Raw genomic sequence first — 27752 nt, forward strand, 5'->3', positions numbered from 1 at the left:
AAAAACATTTCTCAAAGATTGTCAGATTATAGCAGAGCTAACAGCCTCTTTCCGTTTATTTAAGGACGCTCGGAGAGCGCAGCAGCTCCAGGGGTTTCTAACCACCCTGGGGGGGGGGGGCAGGGGGTAGGGGGAGGGGGATGGAGGTAACCCCCGGATTTCATAAATGAGGCCAGCTAGGCGAGGCTTCCTATCTTTGTTCTTTTTTTTTTAATTTTTATTTATTTATTTATGTATTATAGTCACAGAGAGAGAGAGAGGCAGAGACACAGGCAGAGGGAGAAGCAGGCTCCATGCACCGGAAGCCCGATGTGGGATTCGATCCCGGGTCTCCAGGATCGCGCCCTGGGCCAAAGGCAGGTGCTAAACCGCTGCGCCACCCAGGGATCCCCCTATCTTTGTTCTTTAAAACAAAACCCCTCAAAAGTACTGATTACTCTTCCATCCTTCCCTAGGATCTATCTGGGAGCCTCGAGCAGCTGAAGGCTTCAGTGAAGTCGTTTCAGAAGAGCCCGCGTCTTCTTCCCCAGACCCACGCCTTCATTTGTTTATTTGCTAAAAGTTTGCTTATTTATTCGTGAGAGACACAGGCAGAGGGAGAAGCAGGCCCCGTGCAGGGAGCCCGATGCGGGACGCGGGACGCGGGGCTCGATCCTCGGACCCCGGGACCGCGACCGGAGCTGAGGGCAGACGCTCAGCCGCGGAGCCACCCGGGGGCCGCCTTCATTTGAACGCTGGAGCGTTCTGGGCCCTTTTGTCAAGGTCAGAGTCGCGGGGCCTCGGCTGGGCTCCTCGCGACGCCAGTGGGCGGCGGGGGCGCGGCGGGGCGGCGTGGGCAGGTGCGGTCCCCGGGCGGGGGCGGGGAGGGCTGGAGCCCCGGAGCCCCGCCCCCCGGGTCGCAGGTCCGCTCGGGCCCGGGCGCTCCTCCCCCCCACCCCGCGGCTCGGGGCCGCCTCCGCAGCGCCAGCAGGGGGCGGCCGGGCGCCGCGCACCCCGGCGCGGAGGGGACGCCCCGGCGGAGGAAGTGCGGAGCTGGGGCTGGGGCTGGGGCGGGCGGCGGCGGCGGGAAGCGGCCGGGCCGCCGGGTCCTCCTCCCCGCGGGCCAGCCCCCGGCCCTGCCTCCCCGCCCCGCGCGGCGGCCGCGGCGGCCGGTTCCGGGTCCTGTGACCCGTCGGGCGGCGGGAGGCGGCGGGAGGCGGCGGCGGCGGCGCTCATGGCGGGCGGCGGGCCCGGGGATCCCGGCCTGGGGGCGGCGGCGGCCGCGGCGCCCGAGACCCGCGAGCACCTCTTCAAGGTGCTGGTCATCGGCGAGCTCGGCGTGGGCAAGACCAGCATCATCAAGCGCTACGTGCACCAGCTCTTCTCCCAGCACTACCGCGCCACCATCGGGGTGGACTTCGCCCTCAAGGTCCTCAACTGGGACAACCGGACGCTGGTGCGCCTGCAGCTCTGGGACATCGCGGGTGAGCGGCGGGCGGCGGGCGGCGGGCGGCGGGCGGCGGGGCCCGAGCGGGTCTGCGGGACACCAGCGCGCCGGGGGCGGGAAGGGGCGCGGCGGGGCGGGCTCCCGCGGGGCCACGGCGGCGGCACGGGCAGGAGCAGCGCAAGGACCTGGAAGCAGGCCAGGGTAGGTGCAATACGAGCGAGCCCCGCGTAGACGCCTCTACCAAGTCTGCGCGAAGCATCTCCTCTTTAGGGAGGCGGCGGCCTCCGCCCCGGTGACCCCCCCCCCCCTTTCTCCCTCGCCGGACCGTGGGTGAAACGGCCGTGATCAGGTCGTGGTCCCGGGGTCCCAGGATCGAGTCCCGCATCGGGCTCCCTGCACGGGGCCTGCTTCTCCCTCTGCCTGTGTCTCTGCCCCCCCCCCCCCCTCTCTCTGTGTCTCTCATGAATAAATAAGTAAACTTTTAATAGATAAACAAAAGAAGTTGAACTCTGAAAGTTGACAAGCTTGTACTACATCAGGAAGAGTTAGGGGGGAGGCCCTGGCTCCTCGCAACCAGTTTTAACATTTCACAGAGGAGCACTGAAGCCGGATGATTTACCCAAAGGGACACTCCTAGTTACTGACACAACCGACCCTAGCAACCGGGGTCCTTTTCAGAATGTTTCTCATCGGCCAGCTTGGATGCTTGGATGTGAGATGCTTCTTTGTGGTCTCACACACTCCTCAGGTAGGATGCTGTTCTAGGCCAGGTACCCCCCGCCCCCCTCCTCCGCTGGTGAAGATTTGGGAAAGTTGCTCTTGAATCCTTCCTCCCTCCCTAAACCCACCAAGCCCAACTTCTGGTCCCCTTCTCCCCACCCTACGCCCCAATATAATATCTCCCTGGCAGTGGCTTTCAGGTGACATTTGGGGACGTAATACCCCTCTTTGAGAGGGTTCATATTCTCCCTGCTTTAATTTATGAAAACTTGGAACTCTGGTGGGGTGGGCGGGGTGCAGGCATTTAAAAAGATGTTGGCTTTGGAAAGTTTAAATATGGAAATGATGATACCAAAAGTTACCCTGTTCAATCACTGTTGGTAAGAAGCTTCATCTGCCATAGACAGTTCTTATGGGAGAGAGACCATCCTTCATCCTACAGATGCATCAACTGTAGAAGCTATGGTCACCCAGCTGGTAGTAGAGTAGGAAGGAGGGGCCCAGGTCTGTTGCTAGGTAGTGCTCTTTTCACCAACAGCTTATTCTATGTGAGAAAGTATTGAATTATAACCTATGTAATATTTTAAGAACAGATTTCTCTGCCTCAGATATGAGAATAAATTTATGTCATTTCCTCAGAGAAAGGGGGATGCTCAGCCCTGGGCTCAGCTTTTTCTTTTTTTTTTTTTTTTTCTTTTGGTTACAGAAAACCAAAAGTTCGTTTGAAAAGCCCTCTTTTGAAGTCAGAGGCTTCTTTCGAAATACTTCCTGCTGTTTCACAGAATCCTTGTGAATACTAGTATCTCTTCTTGACAAAGGCATAAATTCTAAAGGTTGCTTTACCATGTGATAGTCATTCTTCAGGAATCTTCAGTGTAGCTGTAGATTTCCATGAAGATGATTTTAACCGCCTCCCCCCTTTCCCCGCCCGAAGGTTGTTGACTTTGCCTTATTCTTCTTGTAAAATAATATCATATTTAGCTATTAAATCATCATTGGGTCTCACTGCAGGGTAATGAAAGATACTATTGGTACATTTGTGTTTTTAAGCGTCATGCAAAAGTGCTTGTTTGGAGACTTGGGAAAATAAATCACGAGTTATTTTCTCTTCTTTTTTTGTCCACTTTTAACAGTAGCCGAGAAGGGGACACAGTCTTGTCAGACTCTGGTACATATTGGCCTAGATGGAATGAATGTGCTTACGCTTTTGCCTACATCCAAAGGTTGAGCTTTGCCAGGAAGGAAGGCAGAATTTTAAGATCTCCAAAAAGGGATTCCTGAATGTTAGATACCATTGAGCAAGTACACATCAGCTGTTAATAAGATTTGAGGGAAACTAATGAGGTAATTAGAAATTACTAGGCTCACCTGATAAGATTTTCGAGACGAGGTCTTAATATATAAGGAAGCTGACGCAAAAATTATTTGGCTTTCACCTGAGGTTTAGGGAGCTACATCATTTAAATATGTTTGCTTTGAATATTTGACCTATTAGTGAATCCTGGCTCATACCACTTGAATAAGTTGTAATGATGTAATAAACGCAAACTGATGGCCACTCCAGAAAGCTCCCCATGGCTAAACATATTTGCCTCATGTAGTAACAACGTTGAATCATATTTAACTCTCAAAGGTGAGAAATATTTCTTGATTGCAAAACAGTAGGTAGGGCTGGCCAATTGATATGACTAAATGTTGGTGCTATTTCAGATTTGTTGTTGCTTTAGAGATGAGAAAGTTGGCAAAGGAATTATATTGAGTCTCTATACTTGGAAACTTTGGCAAGTGTACAGGTGGGAGTTGTCCAGATGTTTCCCGTAAATGTGGTCAGGCAGTTTAAGCCAAACTCTTCAAATCAGGAACCATAGTGACTCTTGGGTACAGGCCTTTCCAATGCTTTCTTATTGCGTAAAATGAATGTAGCTTTAAAATCCAGATGCAATTCAATACCATTTTTGTGTTAGGAAACTGTCTCTTATTTCATATCTCTTTTGAGATTGCTCCTAACACATAACTGAAATATCCTAAGTTACTGAAGTCAATAAAATTTTTAAAAAGTTTAATAAATACTACTAAATTAAGATGTAGCAAGAGATGTCTCTGGGCTACCTTTGGTTGTTGCTACATAGAATAATGCATTTAGTATAGGCCAGCAATGCTTTAAATGGTGGAACTTCTGTAGATCTCTCAATTCCTGTAGTTCTCAGTGGCAGACTTTTATTGTGTCACAGAAGCAGTGTTGTATGTAAGGCCCAGGCCCCTCTGGCTGCTGTTTTCATGCAGGAACCACAACGCCAGAGGCCTGCAGCTCGGCCTTTTGTCTTGGTTTTGCCACAGAAGGAGCAAGTGTACCCGGCACACTGGCTTATTTCAATTTTTTTTTTTTTTTTTTTTACCATATTTCCTGATGGGCTATGCATTTACTGACAAATTCTACCTTCTTGGCGCATTTTGCCATGTCACTGCAAACTAGGATGTTTCCCAGTGTAGAATCTAACCTGCCCTTTCATATGTATCATAGAGGAAGTAATAATTTGCCTTACTACTTATTATAACTTTATTAGCAACTATAGAATTTTCCAGGTGGGTTGAATGGCTGGTCTAGACTACATCTTTAAAAGGGAAAAAAAAAAAGTTTGTTCTTTTAGATGGAATACAATGCAGTCTTCCTGTATTCATTGAAGTGATTTGTTTTTATAGAGGAGACAAAACTTTTATGTCAACAATTTCAGAGTTCTCAGCAGGGCCTGAATATTAAATTGTTGCCAGATGGATTAACGGCAGAAATTTATTTCACCTAAGTTTTACCTAACATGGGAGCCCTTATAAGAAAATGAATACCCAAAGAAGTGGCTAAACCTAAGTGCTTTTATACCAGGTTGAACAAAGAGAGGGAACTGCAGAAAAATGACTAAAATATATGGGGAGGCTAAAGGAAAATAAGAGTTATTTTATAAGGTCTGTTTGTAGAGACGTCTCTCAGCTTCAACTCCCAACCCTGGTGATAAGGATATTTCTTTCCTCTTAGAAAAGACAGGACATCTCTCAAGTGGGAGTAGTCTTGTCTGCTTTCAGGCAGAAAATAGGGGAGATTAGAGCACGCTTCTTGCATCTGCTCTTTTTCAAGTACCTTTAGTTAAAATAATCCTTATGCCAAAGTGACATTTTGGGGGTGCTGGTCTCTTCTGTCACCTTTCGCTTTTTAGAATTAGTATTTCTGTATAGAAATCTGTATGGATGACACTCTTTTGGGCCCAAGAACAAATTACGAATATTCTACTCAGAAGCTCCTATAAATATTATTTACTATACCATAAAATGCATGGTTGGAAGATGTAATAAGTTATATAGACCATACTTAGATTCACTTTAAAAAAATATTTATTCATGAGAGACATGCCTATTCATTAGGCAGAGGGAGAAGTGATGTGAGACTGGATTCCAGGACCCCGGGATCACAACCTGAGCCAAAGGCAGACGGACACTCAACCACTGAGCCACCCTGGCATCCCTAGATTCACGCTTTAGTTTTTAATTCCCATTCTAAGTTAGGACATTGATCCTACTTTCCTTGTAATATCTTCAACATTGGCAACCATGGCACCTCATGGCTTTTTATTGCCTGCTTTCATAATTCCAGTAACCCTCATGAGTAAGAATCAGGAATATTATCTCTGATGCTTTTCCTGACCTTCAAAGTATCTATTAGCCAAGAATTATTAATATTCAGATTTCCTCTAAATATGAAGAAGTGCTCTTAGGGATTAGTCAAGAGTTATTTGTAACCTCCATCTTAAACATTGAATGTTACATTGACTTTCCAATTACTTACCTCATTTAAAGGGATTTTTAAAATCTTCATTAGATCTGACTTTTGTACAATCTTGCCATCCTCAGCCTTATGCAGATTCAGCTGCTGTGCTGAATTACAAATAAAGCCTACTGTTCCCTTTTCCATCTTTAAATCTTCCTCAGTTCGTGAGACCTGAGACACCTTTGGGTGACCCTGTCTGGAGCTGGCATCCACAATTGCCCGAGCAGGATGGGCAGAGTCACAGCATATTTCTGTTACTGTATGTGGAAAAGCCCCTGATAGTGATACCACCATCTTTCTGTGTGTGTGTGTCTTTTTAATATGTCCCCATTCTCAGTTGCCTCAGTTGTCTGTCCCACATAAGCTGAAAAGTGCCCAGGTTAGTGGTAGAGAGAGTGGTACATTGATAAGAACACTGACATGATCTTTTTCCCCAACCGTTTCCTGCTCATTCTACTGTTTGAATTAAAGTATGGGCTTTTAGAGATCCCATAGCCTAAATACAGAGAAGTGTAGTCACTTGCCCATCAATGGCCTGTACAGAGACTTGTCTCATGACTCTGAAATATGAAAACAAGCTTTAATAGAGTAGCAGGTTTTTGATTCACTAGTGTCAAAACAATCTAAAGATTGTTGTCTAACAGTCTAGCAGACTCCTATCTAAATTTGCAAATGTTCTGGTCATCCTTATAGTAGCTCATATGACTCATTTTATACCCATTATAATAATTACCATCTCTTCCTGTATCCATTGAAGTGATTTGCTTTTATAGTGATTTTTTTTTTACATTATCCCGATTTTCCAGTTCTACTCTTCTTAATTAATACAGAACTTCCAATGTAGATCCTTTTTGATCAGCTCCATCACTTTTGGGGGCATTTTAAACAACTCTTTCCACACTGTGGACTTCCTGAAGATAACAAAGCTGCCTTATTGATGTGTACTTGTAGAGCACACACTGGAAACACAAGGTAATAATTATAGATGTTTGCATGGTCTACTCTGTGATCTCACTGATTAAACCTGTAAGCTGTGCGTTATTCTAGAGAGGCAGTGTCACTTTCAAATATAAGGAGAAATTTTAATCCGTTATGTATTTGTTTTCTTGACCTTCTGATTTTCTTAAGCTTCTGATATGGAAATTTCAATGATTCTTATTCTATTTTTAAGCATACCCAGGATTTTGTTTTTTATCAGGTATAGTGAGGCCAACACACCAGATATCATCACCGTTGAAAAGACAGTTTTTATTCATAGTTCCCAAGAGGAAGGAGCAAGCTGCCCTATGCAGGGCCACATAGGGAAGCACCAGCGTTGGTCAAGAGGCAGAGAAAAGTATAGGTTTATTGTAGTTTTTGTAGGAAGGAATGGACAAGGCCGCGTAGGCAAGCTGAGCAAGTTTAGGATTGGTTCATTTGAAATATTTCAGTGGGCCTTGGGATATAGGGGTGGTTTCCAGTTGTTTACTACATGGGCATGGGTGATTTAGGGCAGGAGGATAGTGTCCTAGACTACCTGAGCCTGGAAAAATGCAGATGGGTGGTGAGGGCTCTGGATTGGCTGGTTTGCACATCAAAGATGTTTAGTGTCTCTAAGAACTAGCTAAAGCTGGGAGGGGCAGTCCCTCCGCTGGTCCACAAGACCCCAAGATGTTAAAGCATTATGAAACGTAGAAAATAAAAACCATGATTGACACACATTTCTAGGCATTTGTTAGAAAGGATTGAGAGATGAAAGTGCTCTTCCAAAGAAGACTTTGAAGGCCTTAGATTTATAGCCGGAGGATACCATATCCTTAAACTAGTGATGATTTCACACTTAATCAACACTTTAGTAGAGAGTCGGCTTGAGTCCACAAGTTTGTGTTGTGGTTGTAGAGATCTCCTGGATGGTGAAGACAGTGCAGACCTATAAATGGAGAGGGGGGGATTTCTGCAGGGTGACGTAAAAGATCAAGGTAAAAGCACTCTAGAATTCTCCTCAATTATATTTTCAAACGTGCTTCTTGAACTTTTTGCAATGAGGGAGGCTAGACACATGCCATTTCTTCACTCTCCTTTTGAGAGAGATTAGCCACATAAAGATAAATGGGCAGTCGGGATTTTCTAACTGACAGATTCTCTTCTTTCCCATTCTTTCTTTCCACTCTCTTCTGTCCAGATATTTTCCTTAAGCATTTCTGTAGTGATTTCTGATTACTTCTTGAAATTAAGCTAAATATGATGTAGTTCTTGAATGTAGGTGACGTCTGGTGGGGTGAGTTCCAGAGCCAAGGACCAAGAAAGAATTCTTGAGAAGTCTTTAGTGCAAAATGGTGGTTTTATTAAAGCACAGGGATAGGACCTCTGGGCAGAAAGAACTGCTGCCCTGAAGTTGTGAGGGATGGCTGATTATATGCTTGGGTAAGCAAAAGGGAGGTTTTCAAAAGAACTTTCCTGTGCTAAAGAGGACCTACAAGATATTGGAGGCCCTGCCGTTGTCAAACTAAGGTGGTTTTTCCCTCTAGTAAGGTGTTAACATGAAGACAGTGGGAGCTTCCTGGAGGAAGGTTATTCTCTGCCTGCCTCAATATTTGTCAATGGGCTGCAGGTTATGGGGACATTTAATTTTATCTATATTTCTTTCTGGAAGTTAGGTTATTGATAAGAATGCTTTTTTCTTGTAAATCACTAAGATGTTTGTAAACTGAGGGAGACTCACATCTCTCAGGGCTGTGATCTCTAGAAGTTAACTATTTGTTTTTCCTTCCCTTAGCGTTAGGGCAGCCAGGAGTGCCTCAGAAAGGTCACACACATCCCACCTGGGAGTGTGTGTGGTGGGGGTGGTTAGTGGGGTGTCAGCTTGTGCGCTATCCTCAGTTTGCCTTCTGCTCCCTCATCAAATATATATATATATATATTTTTTTTTTTTTAAGTGTAATTATATGGGAACTCCTCTGGAGGTGCTTAAAATGCAGATTGTTATCAACTCTTTCAATAGATTTGGCTTCTTCTGATAAACATCTCTGTGCATCATGATTTAACAAAGAGATTAAGAGGTTAATTCTCTCACCTAGTGAGCCTGTGATTGGACAGTCCACAGCTGCTGAGCAGAACCATAAAGGCTTCCTGGACTAAAGCTGACATGGGCACCGCCCAGCTATGCCTTGATCATAGTCTTCGTTCTTTTGGTCCAATTAGATGATGTGCATGCCTTGCTTCAAGGGCTGCTAGGAAATCTAGCACTTTTTTTTTTTTTAATTGGATGCATTGCTTTCCCAAATAAAATTCTGTGAAGAGATACTGGAATGGACAACCAGCAGTCAGCAATCCCCTATACTTACCAAATTAGAATTCCTACAGGTAGGGCCTGGAAATTTGCAAGGTACCACGCACCACACGCAATCTGATTTATACTAAAGTCAAGGAGAAGTACTTCTGTCATTGGCTTTGCTGCACCCTGGGGATAGAGTGATCCTCTCACCTCACTCAGGGAGTTCTCCACATAACCGGGTATACCTGCCTGCTCCACATGCTTGCTCACCCTCACCTGCCAGGGCCTGGGAGTTCTTCTCAATTTCCTACCACCTCTTCCTCATCTCAAGAGCCTCCACCCTCTGAGGGTAGTGTATGGACACAAGGGCATTTACAGGACAAAGATGGTACATTTCTTGCTCTTGTTGAGTAACTTGGTAAGAAAGTGAAGAGCTAATATCTTAAACATTTTCTTTTAAGATTTTGTTTATTCATGAGAGACACAGAGAGGCAGAGGGAGGAGCAGAGTCTTCACAAGGAGCCTGATGTGGGACTCGATCCCAGAACCAGGATCACACCCTGAGTTAAAGGCAGATGCTCAACCGCTGAGCCACTCAGGCATCCCTAATATCTTAAACTTTTAAAACTACTATGACTTTGAACACAAATCAAAAAGCTATTTTGGGGGAACCCTGGGTGGCGTAGCGGTTTAGCGCCTGCCTTTGGCCCAGGGCGCGATCCTGGAGACCCGGGATCGAGTCCCACGTCGGGCTCCCGGTGCATGGAGCCTGCTTCTCCCTCTGCCTGTGTCTCTGCCTCTCTCTCTCTCTCTCTCTCTCTCTGTGACTATCATAAATAAATAAAAATTAAAAAAAAAAAAACAAAAACAAAAAGCTATTTTGATTTTATTCCTTGTTTCAGGTAAAGTCAGCTCTTCTTTTTATGGACCCAGAGTAAGACCACACAGTGACTGAGTATCACAAATGCCCAGTTGTCTTAAGGTAGCAAAAAAGAGAAATTCAGGCTCTGAATTGATCGGGATGGGTTGGGGGGGGCGGGGCAGAGATAGTTTTGAGGACTACTCCATGTTACCACTGCTGCTATCTAGAAAGCAGTTATTCTCTCTTAGGTGTAGGTGTTTTCCCTTTTTGTTTCTGTATTCAGTTTGTTACACTGTTACACTCTTTTTTTTTTTTTTTTAAGATTTTATTTATTCATGAAAGAGAGGCAGAGACAAAGGCAGAGGTAGAAGCAGGCTCCATGCAGGGAGCCCAAAGTGGGACTTGATGCCAATACTCCAGGATCACGCCCTGGGCCAGGCGTCAAACTGCTGAGCCACCCAGGGATCCCCTGTTACACTCTTGTTTGACAAACCCAAGACCCATCAGAACATTCTTGCCTATATCAGGGTATAAAAATTTTTAATGAATAACTACCCTTTTAGAAGTGATGACTGGATTTAAATGAAATTGGACTGGGTCTAGATTTGTTGGCCACCAACCACGCACATTTGTTAGAGGTGCTTCATCTCTAAAATGCAGATTGAGATTTAAAGATTTTTTTAAAAGGTGTTTACAAGCACAAACTAGAAACCTGCACTTTTCTATCCAATCATCTTGAGTAAGAATATGGTAGCTCAGTGACTCTCAGTGGGTGGGAAAGGGTAAGCATTTCTACACTTAGAAAACTAAATACCAGTTATCTCATTACTTTGATTTGTTTTTCATGGTGAAATTTATATTTTGAGTTTCAAACAATGTGAGGAAACATTTAGGTTATTTATCAAATGAGGCCTCTGTTTCCGATAGCCATTCACACTGTAGTCCTTTCCTTTTCAAATCTGAGAGGAAAGACTTTCCTTTTGAAATTTTACTTATAAAGAAGTCCAATTATTTTGTGGTTTTCTTTTCCTTAATTCAACTATGTATTTTTTGAAATACATTAATGATGTCATCTCTGCTCCTTTCCAAGTCATCAATGTTGGATACTTCCAGATGTTAGGTGAACATTTTAATCTTTTTGCCAACCTGTGTACCTTAAGCTTCATCTCTTTGAGTATGTAAGTTGTGCATCTTTAAATATCTTTGAGCCTAGATGACTAACGCTGCACATTTTCTTCATTTCCATTGCCATGGTGTCTAGGTCCCCTTTTCTAGAGAAGGAAGTAAGAGACCTTTTTAAAAGATAAAACATTTTAGAGTCGTTTGGAATATTCTGGCAATATGCCACAGCAGTCTGGATGAAAAAGGCTGCCCCTAGTACTGGGGGAACTAAAGCACTCAGCACTGGGGCATTTCCCAAAGCTGCTATGGTAAAGCCCTAGGAGACTTTGAGAAAGGGTTTACCTTGTGTAATAAAAGAGGGCTGTGCTATTCTTGAGGGCACATCCTAGGCCAGTGGCTCTCCCTTCGGTCTGTCTGGAGACATGGGCCATGCAGAGCAACATGTACTCCAGGAAGCCTTTGGCTAACAGATTGGACAGCACATTAGGTAACAAATCAACTTGGAAATTTGAATAATTTCCTCTCCCTGGGATTTTTTTTTCTCATCTATAAAATAAGAAAGGTTGGATTAGGTGATATGGGGTGTCATGCAACAGTTTCAATGTTGTCCATTTAAGTGTGGGAGACATGAAAGTGGTCCCTCCCCCTCCAGTAAGAAATGATCACAGCACTGGTTAAAGAAGGTGATGTTGCTTAGATCTTACCCACCTTGTTTGAGCTACTTATACAGATCTGTTAAGAGGAAGATCTCCCAGGTCCTGCTTAATTTTTAAATTGCCTTAAGCTTTAACTCTACACACACCTACATACCCCATGAAACAAAACTCATGCATCTGTGTTTGTATTTAAGAACTGTAGACTTCTTTACCCTGTCCTCTCCTGTCCTGGGTCACGACCCAGGAGCATTCAGCATGGCAAGAATTTCCTGCATTTCATTTATATAATCATACGGTAGAATCCAAGAATAATGAAGGTTTCTTGGACTGAACTTAGGATGGTTGATTGACTACAGAGTGTTCTTTGATTTCTTGCCTGAAATTAAGAGAAAAATTTTAGGATTCTACAGAATTCCAGTGCAATTCTAATGTTAAATGTGAAAGTCTTTCTCATTGGTTTGGCCCTTAGCCCTTTTTTTTAAAACTTAGAAAGGGCAAACTCCAGAAGTGTTGTGAAAGGGAAGTAGTAGACTACTTCATTCTCATGCGGAAGACTCCGTACTATTGGAAGTTATATCTAAAAGTTAAATATATGAAGCTGTTTAGTCCAAGTAAGCATTTGAATGGCATTCTTGATTTAATGTGTCTTTCAAAACAAGATTAGCTTACATACCTCAATGAATAACATCCCTTTGTATGATACCATAATATATTCTTCATATCTCTGGTTACACTTAACACACCATGGTATTAGTGTGTCTATTTCCTCATATAGACTGTGAACTCCTTAGAAAGTCAGATTCATTATTTCATGGTATTCACTAGTGTCTAGCATAGTGCCTGGTACATGGAAGGAACACATACATGTTTTTGAGTGGAGATCCTATCTAGATATAAAGTAAAAAGATACTTGGGAGTTGTATCAGCCAAGATAGACGAGGTTATATTGGAGTTCCAACAACGTTAAAAGTGTCAATGGTTTAAAATAATTATTCCTCACTCTTTCTACTTGTCCATAGTGAGGGCAGAGGTTGGGGTGGAGGTAGGTATATAAGGGCAGGTTTGTGTCTGAGCTGCCTGAAGACTCAGGCTAACACAAGTTCTATCATCTCTTGATACTGTCATCTCAAAATTAGGGTTCAAGCTTGCTGCAGCAGGACAAGGGCACTGCCAAGTGATTCTACTTCGAAGTGACACTTCTGTTTTCATTTCATTGGCCAAGAATAGTTCATAGCCACTCCTAATTTAGTGGGGGTGGAAGAGTGTGATCCTTCATGCATGCAGAAGTGGAGGGGAATGGATATTCGTGAATAGTAGTTCACACATGGAGTACACATGTTGGCAGTATGCTTTCCACCATAGTTCTTTTAGGCAATAATAAGGGAATTGATAAAATTACCCAGAGAGAGATAATAACATGGGTGCAGCCCTTACTCTAGCAGCAAAGTTAACTATATTTTCCAGTTTGTTTGTTTATTTTCTATATTTTCCAGTTTAATGACTGGAAGAGGCTAGCATGTCTCTGTGTTTCAGCCTTTAAAACCAACATAGTTAAATTTAGGTTTTACTTTGTTAGGTTTTTCTGGAGAGCAACTCTTAATTTTATGTTAAGGTTATTATTTTAAATGAATTCATTGTGTCCTTCTCTATTCTCTAATTAAACAACATATTTGAGAAATGTGTGTTTTTTTACTTATTTTGACCAGTTCAGGAATATCTTTGAAGCCATAATGGATTACTGCAGATTTTTTTTAAAAAAGAGATGATGGACTCAGTAAAATAGGAAGTATAGTTCACTATTCTGTTGGAAAGTAAGCTATTTCCCTAAATGCATGGCTTGGCCTTTTGATGTGGTATTATTTATGTCTGATCCCCATTGCTGTCTGGAGTCAGTGATTGCAGAATCTTTAGAAAATCATTATAAATTAAAGTTATCACAGAGAAACCTAAAACATCAGAAAGGAGAGCTAGGAGAGCTTCAAAAATCCCTAAAGAGCTCTAAAGATACCTGACTTATTTAGGCAGAGAAAGTTACTTGCCTGGAGCTGCTTGACCTTTAGTACATGATATTTTGATTCTTTAGTAAATTTGTGTTTTCCTCAAGTTCATTTTCCTCTGCAGACTTGTTTTCACCACTACAGTTCACAGCATAGAACTAGTTTAAGGCTTTGTCGTGTTTAATTGCACCATTTTAAAGAGGATACTCAGGTTTTCATCGTGTAATACATTTATTGAGAACTTAATAATAATACTACCTAACATTTACACAGTGCTTACTGTGGGCCTGACCTTTTACTTTTTGAACTTAAAGTATAATTTACATGCGTAGACCTTAAATACATGACTTCGTGAATTTTTATATAGCACTTCCGGTTCAAGGTACATGCAGACCATCCCTAACCTCCTAGAACAGACGCAGCATATACCTTAGGTTTTTGTTTCCTTTTGCAGCTACTCAACTGTGCCATTGTAGAATGAAAACAGATGTAGAAACTCATAAAAAGATAATGGTGACAAGATTCCAGTAAAACTTTATTTAGCTGAATTTGGCCGTGAATTATGATTTGTTGTATTCTGCCCTAAAAAACTCTCAAGCAGGCAATTTATATTAAACCTTCCCAATGAGACTCTGAGGTAGGTGTTTTTTTTTTTTTTAATCACTTTATTGATACAGAATTGACATGCAACAAACTACAGTTTGGTGTTTTGACATAGGTAAACACTAGTGAAATATCACTATAATCAAGTTTGCAAATATTTCCATCATCTCCAAAGTATTTCCTCTTGCCCCTTGGTAACTCATCTCTCTGCCTTGTCCAAGACAATCACTGATGTGCTCCCTCTTACTAAGTCACTAATTTTTTAATTTTTAAGGATGATATAAATGTATTAATAGAGTATTACCTATTCCCTCTCTGGTCTGGCTTCTTTTACTCAGCATAATTATTTTGAGATTCATCCATTTCGTTACTTGTATCTATAGTTTGTTCCTTTCCTTTCTATTGTTATATTCCATTGTATAGATATACCATACTTTCTTCATTACTATTTTGGCTATTAAAAATAAAACATCTATGAGCATTCACAAACATGACTTTGTGTAGACATGTGTTTTCATTTTGTTTGGGCAAATACCTAGGAGTAGAATGTGTTGGTTGTATGGTAGATGTGTTTAAATTTTTAAGAAACTATCAAATTGTTTACCAAAGTGGATGTATTAAATTCTTATTTTTACCAGCAGTGTATGAGAGCCTGATTGTTCCACATCTTCACCAGTACTTAGTAAAATCAGACTTTTTAGCCATTTTTGTGGGCATGAAAGGGCAGCTCTTTGTGATTTAAATTTGCATTTCTCCAATAATTAATGATGCTGGGCATCTTTTCCTCTGCTTATTTGTCATCTTGTACATTTTTTGATAAAGTGTGTATAAACTTTATTAATTATATTTTTAATCTTCTTAGGGAGTTTTGAGAGTTATTTATATGTTCTGGATATAAGACCTTTACTAGGGCAGCCCGGGTGGCTCAGTGGTTTAGCACCACTTTCAGGCCAGGGTGTGATCCTGGAGACCCAGGATCTAGTCCCACGTTGGGCTCTCTGCGTGAAGTCTGCTTCTCCCTCTGCCTGTGTCTCTGCCTGTCTCTCTCTCTCTCTCTCTCTCTCTGTGTCGCTCATGAATAAAAAACAAAACAAAACAAACAACAAAAACCTTTACTAGATATGGGATTTGCATTTTTTCTCTCAGTGTGTACCTTTCCTTTTCATTTGCTTAATAGTGTAATTGACACTATTTTGAATTGCCATATGGTGTGGTTGTTAGAAAGCACACTCTCAGGCTATTAGAGAGTTTTGAATCCTAACCCTAGAACCTAGGGAAAGTAACTTGAGGTTTCTAAGCCACAGGGTCTACCTCAAAAATTGCTTATTATACATGTTTCTGATTTTATATTTTACTAAGAAGTTTACATGAGGACAATTTGAATATGATTTAGGATGATTGGTTGAAAGAAGTATTTTTAGGTATTTATAGATGATTCAGTAAACAAAACAAGAGTCACTAAAGCTTAGTTTTTCTTCATAACTTCTGGATTTCTATACTTTTACTAGTTTGGCACCGTACTGTCTTTTTCTAAATTGAAAGGATAGTCCAAAAGAATACTCTTATAGCTGTGGAATAATCTTATACGCTGGGCTGTCTTAATGAGGCTAATAATTTCCCTTGTTGCCATAGTCAGTATAATATTTAAGAATTATAAACATAAAAGTCAGTAGTATGTGCTCTCTAGTTAAAATTGAAGTCAGAACCACTTTAATGCATCTATATAGTCTTTTTTGCAGAATAGTATTATTAATTTTGACCAGTTGGTATATCCTCTGTGAATTTGCTGTGTATGATTATTAAGTGTATGTTTATGGAAAATGGTCCAGGTGTTAACTTCTTATGAATTTCAGCATTGTGATCAAATAAGCTAAATAATTGGCTGGTCAGATTTACATTACCAATAAAATATGAACATGATAGTGGCGTTTCGTATGTGACCATTTGTTACAATAAAGTTCAGACATCTAGACTATCATAGTACAGCTTCAGATGAGCCCACATGAGGAGTTGTCACAAACCAAATGATCTTTAAGTGTATCCATTTAAGCTTGCCTATTGTGGTGTTCTTCCATTATTTCCTTAAGCAATACCTAAAATTGCATGAGGCTATAGTAGAATTTGGAGAAGGAATATTTTTTGTGGGTAGCTTTGTATTTGTTACTATCAATAAAATAAAGTGTGTTTTCCATCATGTGTTTTAACAGTAAGTGTCCTGTCAGTTTTGTTTTTATCATTGGTCAGAGTTATCCATCTTAGATTTGCACTGATTGCCAGTCATTTTTCCTCAGCACTGTAGTCAGTAACTTGACAGGATGAAGGGAAAGGCCTCAGAAGTCAAGGCAAGTGCAGGATAGTTCAGAATGGCTGGCTTCGTATCAGCATGGGTGTGTGGGAGTCAGGAGGTCCAGGTTCTGGTCCTGCCTTGTGAGTCAGTGCTGCTGTAATCCTGGCCAAGCAGCTCTTTGCATCGGTTAGCATCTGTCAGATGAAGATTAGGGACCCTCCTCGGTCAAAGAACAGTGTGACACCAGACAGAAGGGGGATGCTTTGCAAAGTCCCAGGTAGTATGTGAAGCAGTAGAATTTTTCTCTAAGTATTTAACATGTTAAATTATTTTAAAAGTATGATATTCAAAAACTATAGTCAGTCCTTTTAATCACACAACTATGTGTGCTGCTGCTTGTTAGTAGGTTTGCATGCCTTCTTAGAGAACAATCTTGCAGACAGAGTCAAAAACGGGTACAGGCTAGAGATGGGGAGGAAAGATGAATTCCCTTATCTCATATCCAGCCCTAGTCCTTTTGAATGCATTTTACCCACCATACTTATCTTCTTCCTGCAGGCTTCATTTTCTTCTATTCTTGTCTCTTCTCCCCTCCACTGCTAGCTTTCTTTTTTCCCTTTAGAACTTTTCTTAGACCACAGGGAGTGGCAGGGCATGGGGAAGTGATAGGCTCTGTAGCATTAAGCCCTGTCACCTGGATGTTTATGGAGCAGACACAGAACATAAAACTAGTTAATTGTGTACTTGGACCCCATGATCAGCCACGTGGTTTGTGCATCCTTCATCCCACAGTTTCTTTGCTACAGAACAGGAGATGTGTTTATAGCACTATTCCTAGGATCAAAAGGTTTATATCTAAACATAGACTCTGTCTGAATTATGAGTTCTTAATCTCTTAATATATTTATTTCTAGGGCAGGAGCGGTTTGGCAACATGACCCGAGTATACTACAAAGAAGCTGTTGGTGCTTTTGTAGTCTTTGATATATCGAGAGGTTCCACATTTGAGGCCGTCTTAAAATGGAAAAGTGATCTGGATAGTAAAGTCCATCTTCCAAATGGCAGCCCGATTCCTGCTGTCCTTTTAGCTAATAAATGTGACCAAAAGAAGGATGGTGGCCAGAATCCTCCTCAGATGGACCAGTTCTGCAAAGAACATGGTTTCACTGGATGGTTTGAAACCTCTGCAAAGGTGAGCTCCACTTTGTGTTTATATCTGCTCTGCTTTTAACTCATAAATCTGAGCTGTAACTATAAAATATTTAGACAGGTTTATGTGGGTGGTTTTGGGGAGCCTAGAAGAAAGCAAAGTTATAGCATGGATATGTTATAACTTTGAGTGGGCAGCAGGAATGCTTTCAAAATTGGCCAGTGTGGAGGTGAATAGAACAGGTTTTCCATCAAAATGAAAATTATTGGGACGCCTGGGTGGCTCAGCGATTGAGCATCTGCCTTCGGCTCAGGGCATGATCCCAGGGTCCAGAGATTGAGCTCCCTGCGAGGAGCCTGCTTCTCCCTCTGCGTCCCTCTCTCTCTGTGTCTCTCATGAATAAATAAATAAAATCTTAGAAAAAAAATATTTAGAGCAACGAACAGGGAGATTCTCTGAATTTGAGCCTTTAAATGAAGCACTTCTACAACTGGAGTTTATGGGGGAGAAGTTATCTGGTCAGGCACAAGCATTTTTGATTTTTTACTGAAGGCTTAACAAGATATAAGGACATAGATGACCCCGGTGACTGTGTGGGTCATGTGCAGCACTAACAAAAATGGACACTGAAGATGTCTTCAGATGGTGTTTGAAGAGTTTCAGATGGTGTATGAAAGAATTTGAACAAGACAAGTATTAACACTTGTAACATGCTTCCATGAATAGTGGAGTGATAATTTTTTCTTTCATCTATTATGGGGTACAGTGTTTTTTGAGGAAAAATAAAAACACTTAAGTTGGCTGTTAAAAATCTTGCCAACCTAAGAAAGCAAAAGTGAAATCACAAGCACAAAATATTGGTGGGGAAGGAGTTTGTTTATGTGCGTTGGGAATTTCTCATTAGAAGTCAAATAATCAGATTTATGTAAGAATGATGAAATGTTGGAGAAATTCTGTAATGAACGAAATTGAAACCAGAAGACTGGCCTAGTTTAACACAGTCCCAGCATTTGGGATGCCTTCTGTGGATTTTTCTTGTGTGCATGCATCTATATATGTATGTATGTATGTATGTATGTATATATACACATGCATGTATATATGTATATATTTTAGTGGTTGTGTATATATATTTATTTAAAAAGCATTTTCCTCTTAGCTAACAAATGTGACTGGATTTACCTACTGGTCAAATTATCTACTTACTACTAGGTTACTTTTAGCTTTACCAGGAACCCACCCAAAAAGTAGAAGATCATTTGGTGCCACTGGTGATCAGAATAATGAAAGCAAAGCTGTAAGAGATTGCACAGGAAAGGTGCTCTGGAAATAACTGAGTGATGTTGGAGTCATTGGAAAAACTAGTGTCTGCTGGAGGCAGAAGTTTTTACTCCTAAGCTAAAGGCTTATTTTTTAAATATATTTTAGAATCTTAAAATTTAGTTTAATGAATAAAATGTGATGGCAGAAAAAAATTGCAGTGCAGGGTTGCATGCCACATGAGCACCTAGCTGGGCAGGAAGAAGGAAATGGCAGTAGTTGGAGACTTGTCATGGAGGCACTTGTCCTGGAAGCCATGCCCTCTGTCTGCAGTGGGTCTATGAGGTGATTTGCTTTACTTCTCAGCTTTGTTGGGAAATAATTAGTGATATGTGTAATGTGTATTAGAGCATGAGATTTGCTGGAAGAAATGCATGTATTACAGGTAAAATTTCTAAGTTTTATTTGAATTAATCATTCAGGTAATAAATCCAAATTCCTGCCCAGAATCTAGATGGAAGATTCAACAATGATAGTGTCATGTGGTGGGATAGCTTGAGACTGTGTAAGTCATCAGCTTTGTTACATTTATAGACAGGGTTACATGTGGAGTGGAGAAGAACACTGGCTAATAGTAGAAGTTTCAGGACTGTTTTGTGCTTTCCTCCAAATCTATTAGCAACACCATCTGCAGAATTTCCTTAATAGTAAACCAGGAATGTTCCAAGAGAATAACAGTAATATGAAATTTAGGTTAAAATTTTAGTTGAGGCTTAAAGTACTGCCTAAGTTTCACAAATGCCTGTATTTCTGAGCTGGCCAGCAGCTGACTCCCCAGCTGATTTCTACCGGAATTCCAGTGATCTGAATTATAATGGGCACACAGCCAAAAGACAGTTTTGAATTCATGAACTTCATCTTTTCACCTTTTTTTGCAAATAATGGAATTTCCAGTATGAAAATGTGTGACTAATTACAATATGGGAATTTTCCATTTCTAATCTCTAACCTTAATGTGGTTAGAGAGCATTATAATTCTTGGAGATAATGGGACTGGTGGGGGTTGAATGAAATTTGGACATTCAAGGATCAGTAATTTAAGTTAATACTTATTTTAGGAGTGGAGGTTAAAAATAAAAAAAAAAGAAGGAAAAGCTTGTGTTGATGCTGGAAAAGGTACCTGAATGAATAGCCCAGGTCTTGCAGATTTCTCACTGTCTGAGAAAGTATAGCAGGTAAGGGAGACAGGATGAGCCTCATGTTGTTAGATTGAAATTGGAGTGATCGCTATGACCTTAATGTTTTATATGCATGTATAAATATATATGTTTCTGGGTTTATATGTGTGTCTTATATACACACATATGTATAAACAGATAAACGTAGAAATTGATGTCTATGTGTCTGTGGCTGCATATGTGTATTAATAGCTCTGCTTGCTTGGAGGGCTTAGGAGCAATGACACCACAGATCCAATGAGCTTCTTAGTCTCCAGAATTTGGTTTTTATTTTTTATTTTTAAGGGATTTTATTTATTTATTTTAGATAGAGTATAGCTGGGGAAGTGGCAGAGGGAGAAGGAGAGAGAAAATCTCAAGCAGACTCCCTTCTAGTGCAGAACCTAACACCAGACTTGATCTCACCACTCTGCAATCATGACCTTGAGCCGAAATCGAGAGTGGATGCTTAACTGACTGAGCCTCCCAGACTCAGAATTTGGTTTATAAATACTGTTCTTCTGTAAAAAGAACAGGGGTTTTGTGGAGAAGGGGGTTTGGTGGGACAAGGAAAGTAAAGATGCAACAGAGATATTTTGTGGCACCAGAAACTAAGGAAACACAAAATGGAGATCTGTCAAAAAGAAACAGGACCTCACTTACAGGATCTCCAAAAAAAAAAAAAAAAAAAATCGACAATTTGAGCAGCAAAGTAAATACCTATTGTAAGAGATCTAATCCATAGAATAAAATAATAATCTCTGATACGAATGAACCAATGAAACAAGTAGAGGAGAAGAGGAAACTCTTCCTAATGGTAGAATTTCAACTAATAGATGTAGAAGGAATGATGGAAAGGAACAATCACCATGTAATAATAGCTGTTTTAGGGAAGAATGAATTGTTAAAGTTGATGGGAAAACTATGATGAAAAATAGGATATTTACACTTTTGAGCTTACTGAGTACAGAGGAAAAATAGCTATTCCATGGCTGGCAGACATGACTTTAAGCAAATGTCCCTCTTGTACACTGAGAGGGACATATCACTTATTCCTGCCAAAAATGCATAACTTGAGTTTAATGATACAGAAACAAGCCCAAACAGAGATATTCTCTGGCCAGCATGCTCCAAGAATGTCAAGGTCATGAAAGGCAAGGTGATCGAAGAACTGTTCCAGGTTACAGGAGACCAAGGAGATGTGTACACGAATTACGGCTGGTCCCTTGGATCTCAGATGGGACACTGAGACAATGGTGATATTTTAAATTTCATATTTATTGCCAACATATTATCGAATTTCCTGATTTTTATCTGGAAACCTGATTACCCAAAGATGTTAATATTTTAGGAATATGAGTGAAGGATATTCGGAATATTTGCTATTTTTGCAATGTTTTTGTCAATCTGAAATTTAAAAATGAAAAGTTAAAATACTTTTTTTTTGAAAAGTTAAATACTGTATACATAAACCACATCTTCTTTATCCATTCATCTTTCGATGGACACCGAGGCTCCTTCCACAGTTTGGCTATTGTGGCCATTGCTGATAGAAACATCGGGGTGCAGGTGTCCCGACGTTTCATTGCATCTGTATCTTTGGGGTAAATCCCCAGCAGTGCAATTGCTGGGTCGTAGGGCAGGTCTATTTTTAACTCTTTGAGGAACCTCCACACAGTTTTCCAGAGTGGCTGCACCAGTTCACATTCCCACCAACAGTGTAAGAGGGTTCCCTTTTCTCCACATCCTCTCCAACATTTGTTGTTTCCTGCCTTGTTAATTTTCCCCATTCTCACTGGTGTGAGGTGGTATCTCATTGTGGTTTTGATTTGTATTTCCCTGATGGCAAGTGATGCAGAGCATTTCCTCACGACAAATACCCACCATTTGCTTCAACGTGGATGGAACTGGAGGGTATTATGCTGAGTGAAATAAGTCAATCGGAGAAGGACAAACATTCATTTGGGGAATATAAATAATAGTGAAAGGGAATATAAAGGAAGGGAGAAGAAATGTTGGGAAATATCAGGAAGGGAGACAGAACATGAAGACTCCTAACTCGGGGAAACAAACTAGGGGTGGTGGAAGGGGAGGAGGGCGGGTGTTGGAGGGGAATGGGTGACGGGCACTGAGGTGGACACTTGACGGGATGAGCACTGGGTGTTTTTCTGTATGTTGGTAAATTGAACACCAATAAAAATTAATTAAAAAAAAGAAAAGTTAAATACCTAAAAGCCCAGATTTTACTATGTGTTATTTGTGTATTTAATGACACCTAATAGATCTGTCACACAAAAGTGATAGCTAGTGATTTCTTGGGATATTTTAATGGACATCACACCTGCAGCATTGCTTCAGGTTAATTTACACATACGCCACCTAAAAGTAATAATCTGTACTCAAAGATGGGGAAGCTACATGATGCATTTGTCATATTTTAATGTGTGAGCCCGTTGGCCTTCTTAGACTTGCCTTAGATATTGGAGGGCAGGAACTTTTTCATCTTGGTGCTTTCATTTATGTGAGTGGTAACCCAGAGTGGGATGAAGATTCCTTATTAACCATTGAGAGTTCATTAAACCTCAGCAGCAAGTTTGAAACAGAAACATCAGGAATGGGGATCCTTTGTGAAGAGAAGAGTGTTCTGTAGCCACGTTACTCAATGGCATTGAACTCTGACGGTGTGCACCCTGTAGGGAGGGAGAAGACGGTAGGCCGCGTATTGGGACACCCTCTGACAATCTGTGCTCGTCCCGGTAGTACTCTTAATGCTTTCATCTAGGCATTAATCCTAAGAATTCACCCCGTTCATCATTTCCGCATTACAGGATAACATAAACATAGATGAAGCAGCCCGGTTCCTGGTGGAGAATATTCTTGCCAACCACCAAAGCTTTCCTAACGAAGAAAACGACGCGGGCAAAGTTAAACTGGATCAGGAGACCCTGACCGCCGAGAGCAAGTCCCAGTGTTGCTGATGTGCCTGCTGCTTCTGTGCGTGCAGGATGCAGCCTAGCTGGGCTGGAGCGAGTCCTGAGAGGTGGCTAAGGTGGTGGCTGTGCTGTGCTGTGAATCTTCCCACGGCTGCACTTTAAATGCTCCAGTTTTTCTAGGGGGGTAAATCTTTTTCCCTGCACAGAACGACTGTGAGGACACTTCTGGGCGCCTGCGGCCACATGGGGCGTGTAGAGAAGTAGCTGTGCCAGTGGCCCCACACCCTGTGGCAGGAACACTTAGGCTTCTGGGGCGGTTGCCATGTATTCAGGATAATGTTTACATCCTCTGTAACATCTCTTTAAATGACAGCCCCTCAGGATTTGGTAAGACTTCCAAGTTGTGCCTTTTAGCCAAAGCATTGGGGTGGTAATAAAGCCTCACCTGCAGCCTCTCAGTCACGTCATGGGTCTGTTTTTGTCTCCACATTCCGTCCTCACTCTCCATGGAGGCTGTAGACTGTTAGACACACGAGGCTTGAAGTTTTTGTATTGCAGTTTTGTTTTCCTCCCTACTTCAAACTTTGGTACTTCATGTAAAATTGTTATCCTTAAGTGTTAGAATTTCACGGGCCCTCGACAGTGTTGGCACGGCCTTGCTAAGGACTCAGGCAGCACTCACCACATTGGCCTTCTGGCTCTGGTTGCTGCCAGTTGGAAACAACATAAATGAACAGTCCTTCTCTCTCTAGTTCTTTCTTTTTTCCCTCATCCTCCCATGTGTTTGTTTTTGTACCCAAGAGCCTGGCTGATATTACCATTGCAATTCTCTCTTAACTGGAACTAGCCTTTTGCAAATCTGTATTAGTAATGGTTGCAGAGAGAAGTTACTTCAAAGCATATACAATGAAAGCTGAGATTCCATATTACGAATTATGAAGGAAAGTAGGTCATGTGTGGTTTTCTGTAAGGTTTGGGACATTTAAAGTATAACACATGAGAAACTTAAGGCAGCCTCATGATTTTTTGTATTACCATTTGACCCAGTTAAGGAAAAGAATAAATATTTTGACTGAAACTTTGTGGGTTTTTTTTTAATTAATGTGGTTCTAGAAAGGTAGATGGGGTGTGCTTTTCTGCCTTAGAAAACTGTCTGTTTACGTTGTCTCTTTTGTTTTTAAGGGACTTGCTATCATCTGAAAGGTTCGACTTCTTTCAAAGGAATTTTAAAGGTGTTTGTGACATAATCCAGAGCTAATGCAAAGTGAGGCATTGACCAAATTTTCTTATACATTATAATGAGCATGGGTAGGAAAGATCTATGCATTTATTGAGAACAACCTAGCAAGAATTGCATTTGCTCTGATAGGTGTATTCTGGGAATAAATAGTTATCGTGGGCCATACAATGTAGCTTGCCCTTCTTGTTAAATTTAAGGCTTTACTTAGGAATCGCAGATGTGTTTATGTTCTGCATTTAAGTAAATAAGCTCTTTGATCTTTTGGGACATATAATCTATAGATTCAGATTTTCTGAAGCTAAGGAATATAAAGAAAGACCCTTATTTAAATATCACTTACCATTTAGTTAATGTAGTCCCTTCTTAATGTTTAAAAAATACTGCATTAAATCTTGCTTTCTAAGAAATATATGTGTCATGCTCTCAAGTTTTTTTTCTGGTCTAGGTCAATGTCAATGCTTCTTAATCTTTACTAATTCCAAAGTCCATTGTGTAAGTAGTATGAAAAATTGGTGCCAAATAGTAAATGTTAGACATACAAAGCTTATCCTTTGTGGTCACTGAAAGTGATAAGTCGTCTTGGAATTCTCTTTTTTACATACTGATTTTCAGTTTTACAAGAAATTCATCATGCTTAAATTGAGCAAAACTAGGAGTATTGCACTCTCGGTGCCCACCTTTGCCACATTTTTTACCTTCTTTGAGGATAATTTTAAGAACAGAGAGTCTTCTGTTTGGTTTCTCTTTGAACACTGAGGGTTCTGTTTCCATGTCCGTTTATTCCACTTATCATTTTTTACATTTTTGAAATAAAACTGAGTATTTTGCTTTACTCCTAAATTCTCACTGCAATTTGTTTTTGTAAACTTGAACATAAAAATTTGAATTTAGGATAGGTTACATAAATGGCTAAAGAGAGAAGAATACTTTGACTTCCTTATTCCCATACCCTCTTATTTAAATATCTTTCTGGGGATGAGGCACAGAAATCTGCTTTAAAAGAAAAATCTGCTGAAGGGTGCCTGGGTGGCTCAGTCAGGTAAGCACCTAACTTGGTTTTGGCTCATGTCATGATCTCAGGTGAGACTGAGCACCACATTGGGCTTCTGCTCAGTGGGGAGTCTGCTTGAGATTCTCTTTCCCTCTCTCTCCATCCCTTCTCTCTCTCTAAAATCTTTAAAAATATCTGGTGATGTTCCTTTTGAAATCTCTTATCGTAAGCGGCAGTAGTTACTAAGTTTGAAATCTATGACATTACCCCAAACATGAATATTTTAAAAATATAGGACTTTTATTTCTGTGTATACATCAGTGTTATTAAAAAGTCTGAATGGCTTAAATAGTGGACAAGCAGTATAAAACTTTCATCCACTGAAAAGAGATGTAGTAGCTTAAGGATTCTGACAGCCTGGACTAATCTCCAAGTGACTATACAGTTAGCCATTTGGGAAGAAATAAGTCCTGTCTCTATTGTACTGTTCCTCAAAGTGATACAGTCTGGAAATGAATAACCTAAATGTAAAAACAAATACAGCTATGAAAATTCGGCATGTTTGGAAAAATTTTAACATCAGGCTAAGAAATTCCTTTTTAAATCCCCACATGCTTAATGCAAGAGGAAAAAGTACATTTGGTTACATCAATGTCAGGTCTAACGAGAATTTAAGTGAAATTATAACAAGCAACAGACAAAAGAAAATATTTGCAACCTGTTTAATTGGGTAAGGGTCAATAAAGCAAGATAACAAAAAATGAGTAAAAATGGGCAAAGAATGTAAAAAGTGTTTTTGGAAGAGAGAACTCACGTGTTAAATCTTGGTAACCAGGAAACATAAAAAATAAAACAAAATGTTATCAGATTCCCCAAGAAATGTGTGAATTTGATTGTGTCCCTGATATTGGTGAACATACCAGAAAATTTGTGTTTGCAATCTGCTCTTGGACCAGATTTGATTTAATGGGTACCTCCCAGGCTCCCTCCATTGATGCTGTGCACTTGACACTATGCCCACACCTTGCTAAGAAGCAGGACTGCTATTGCTGGGGAAATAACAGAAACAAAACCTCCTCCCACCCAGAAGATGGCTCTGCAAAGGTAGAGAGAAAGTGGTGGTGGTTATTGAATAAGCAGAAAGCCAGAATGTTTGCCTCAGGGGCAATAGCTAAGAGATTATAAAGGCCCCTTCCTATTGCCCAGCAGATACAACCCACTCCACACTTGTTCTCCAGGTAAACTAGTCCTCAGATAAGAGGACTTGACAGCACCTTTTGTCGATACACAGTTCATCCTAAATGCATTGGCAGTTGGGGTGACTGTATTAGTTCATTGGCTTTATGCAAAGGAGAAATCACTTCTGTCTTCATGGCAGGAGGTAGTTTTGCAAGGTGATGTAAGATTTCTCCCCTTCCCCAGAAATTGGGAGATAGGGACACTTTCTCTTCATAATCAAATTTCAAAGAGATGACTTCCAAAGATGTCCTTGTCCTGGAGAGAGGCTTCTTTAGCTTTAAAAAAGATTTACATACATATCAAAGAGACAGAGAAAGAACTTAAAAGCTTTCAAATATAAACACTCTGAGAAAAGGGGCATGGATTGGAGGAGTTTCTTCACTTCAATGAAGAGACTTAAGTTTATTTTTTAATTTGTATTTGCCCCTGCTGTCCAACCTGGGCAAACATTTGCTTGTGTGTACAAGGAATAATACAGAGAAGCCTGTTCACTGCATCATTCTTGGGACATGCATGCAGGTGTGCATGCAAAACAACAAAAGACCCCCCCCCCCACACACACACAAAAAACCCAAAACACAATCTACATGCTCATCTGTAGGGGGAAAATACAATGGAAAATTGTACACCCATATAAGGAGATACCGTGCAGCAGTTTAGTCATACTTTAAAAAAAAAAAAAAAAGCATTCAGAATTTAAAGGCTTCCTGAACCATTCAGAAAGGTTAAAACCAATTTCCTGATTGTAATTGCCTCAGGTAAGGGCTAGGATTGTGGGTGTCGGTTAAGGCTGTCTTGAGCTTTTTAGTTAATGTTTACCTTTTTATGATACACTCTATTTTACCCTGGTCCATATGTTTCCTACACTATCACTGAAATCGAGGAGTGTTCCCATTTGGAACATAATACTTTAAAAAAAAAAAAGAAATGCTTTGACTTTACTTTTTACTACACTTAATGACATCACCTATGATTTTGCCCT

At 40.9% G+C, this 27752-nt stretch overlaps 1 protein-coding gene across 1 annotated transcript; it reads left to right on the forward strand.

The window, feature by feature from the left end:
• The first annotated feature begins 1149 nt into the window (after positions 1-1149).
• On the forward strand, positions 1150-24378 carry RAB32 (RAB32, member RAS oncogene family). The gene is made up of 3 exons (XM_041745384.1): positions 1150-1463; positions 17655-17932; positions 23196-24378. The coding sequence occupies exons 1-3, from the start codon at positions 1214-1216 to the stop codon at positions 23343-23345; spliced, it is 678 nt and encodes a 225-aa protein (XP_041601318.1). The 5' UTR covers positions 1150-1213; the 3' UTR covers positions 23346-24378.
• The last annotated feature ends 3374 nt before the right edge of the window (positions 24379-27752 follow it).

This window comes from Vulpes lagopus, chromosome 2 (assembly GCF_018345385.1).
Source record: "Vulpes lagopus strain Blue_001 chromosome 2, ASM1834538v1, whole genome shotgun sequence".
Classification (NCBI taxonomy): domain Eukaryota; kingdom Metazoa; phylum Chordata; class Mammalia; order Carnivora; family Canidae; genus Vulpes; species Vulpes lagopus.

Bases quoted from the DNA above. Each gene is read 5' to 3' on its own strand.
- RAB32 (XM_041745384.1), top strand. From the start codon at position 1,214: ATGGCGGGCGGCGGGCCCGGGGATCCCGGCCTGGGGGCGGCGGCGGCC. The intron at 1,464-17,654 runs GTGAGCGGCGGG...ATTTATTTCTAG, and splicing joins GCAGCTCTGGGACATCGCGG to GGCAGGAGCGGTTTGGCAAC. The intron at 17,933-23,195 runs GTGAGCTCCACT...TCCGCATTACAG, and splicing joins GGTTTGAAACCTCTGCAAAG to GATAACATAAACATAGATGA.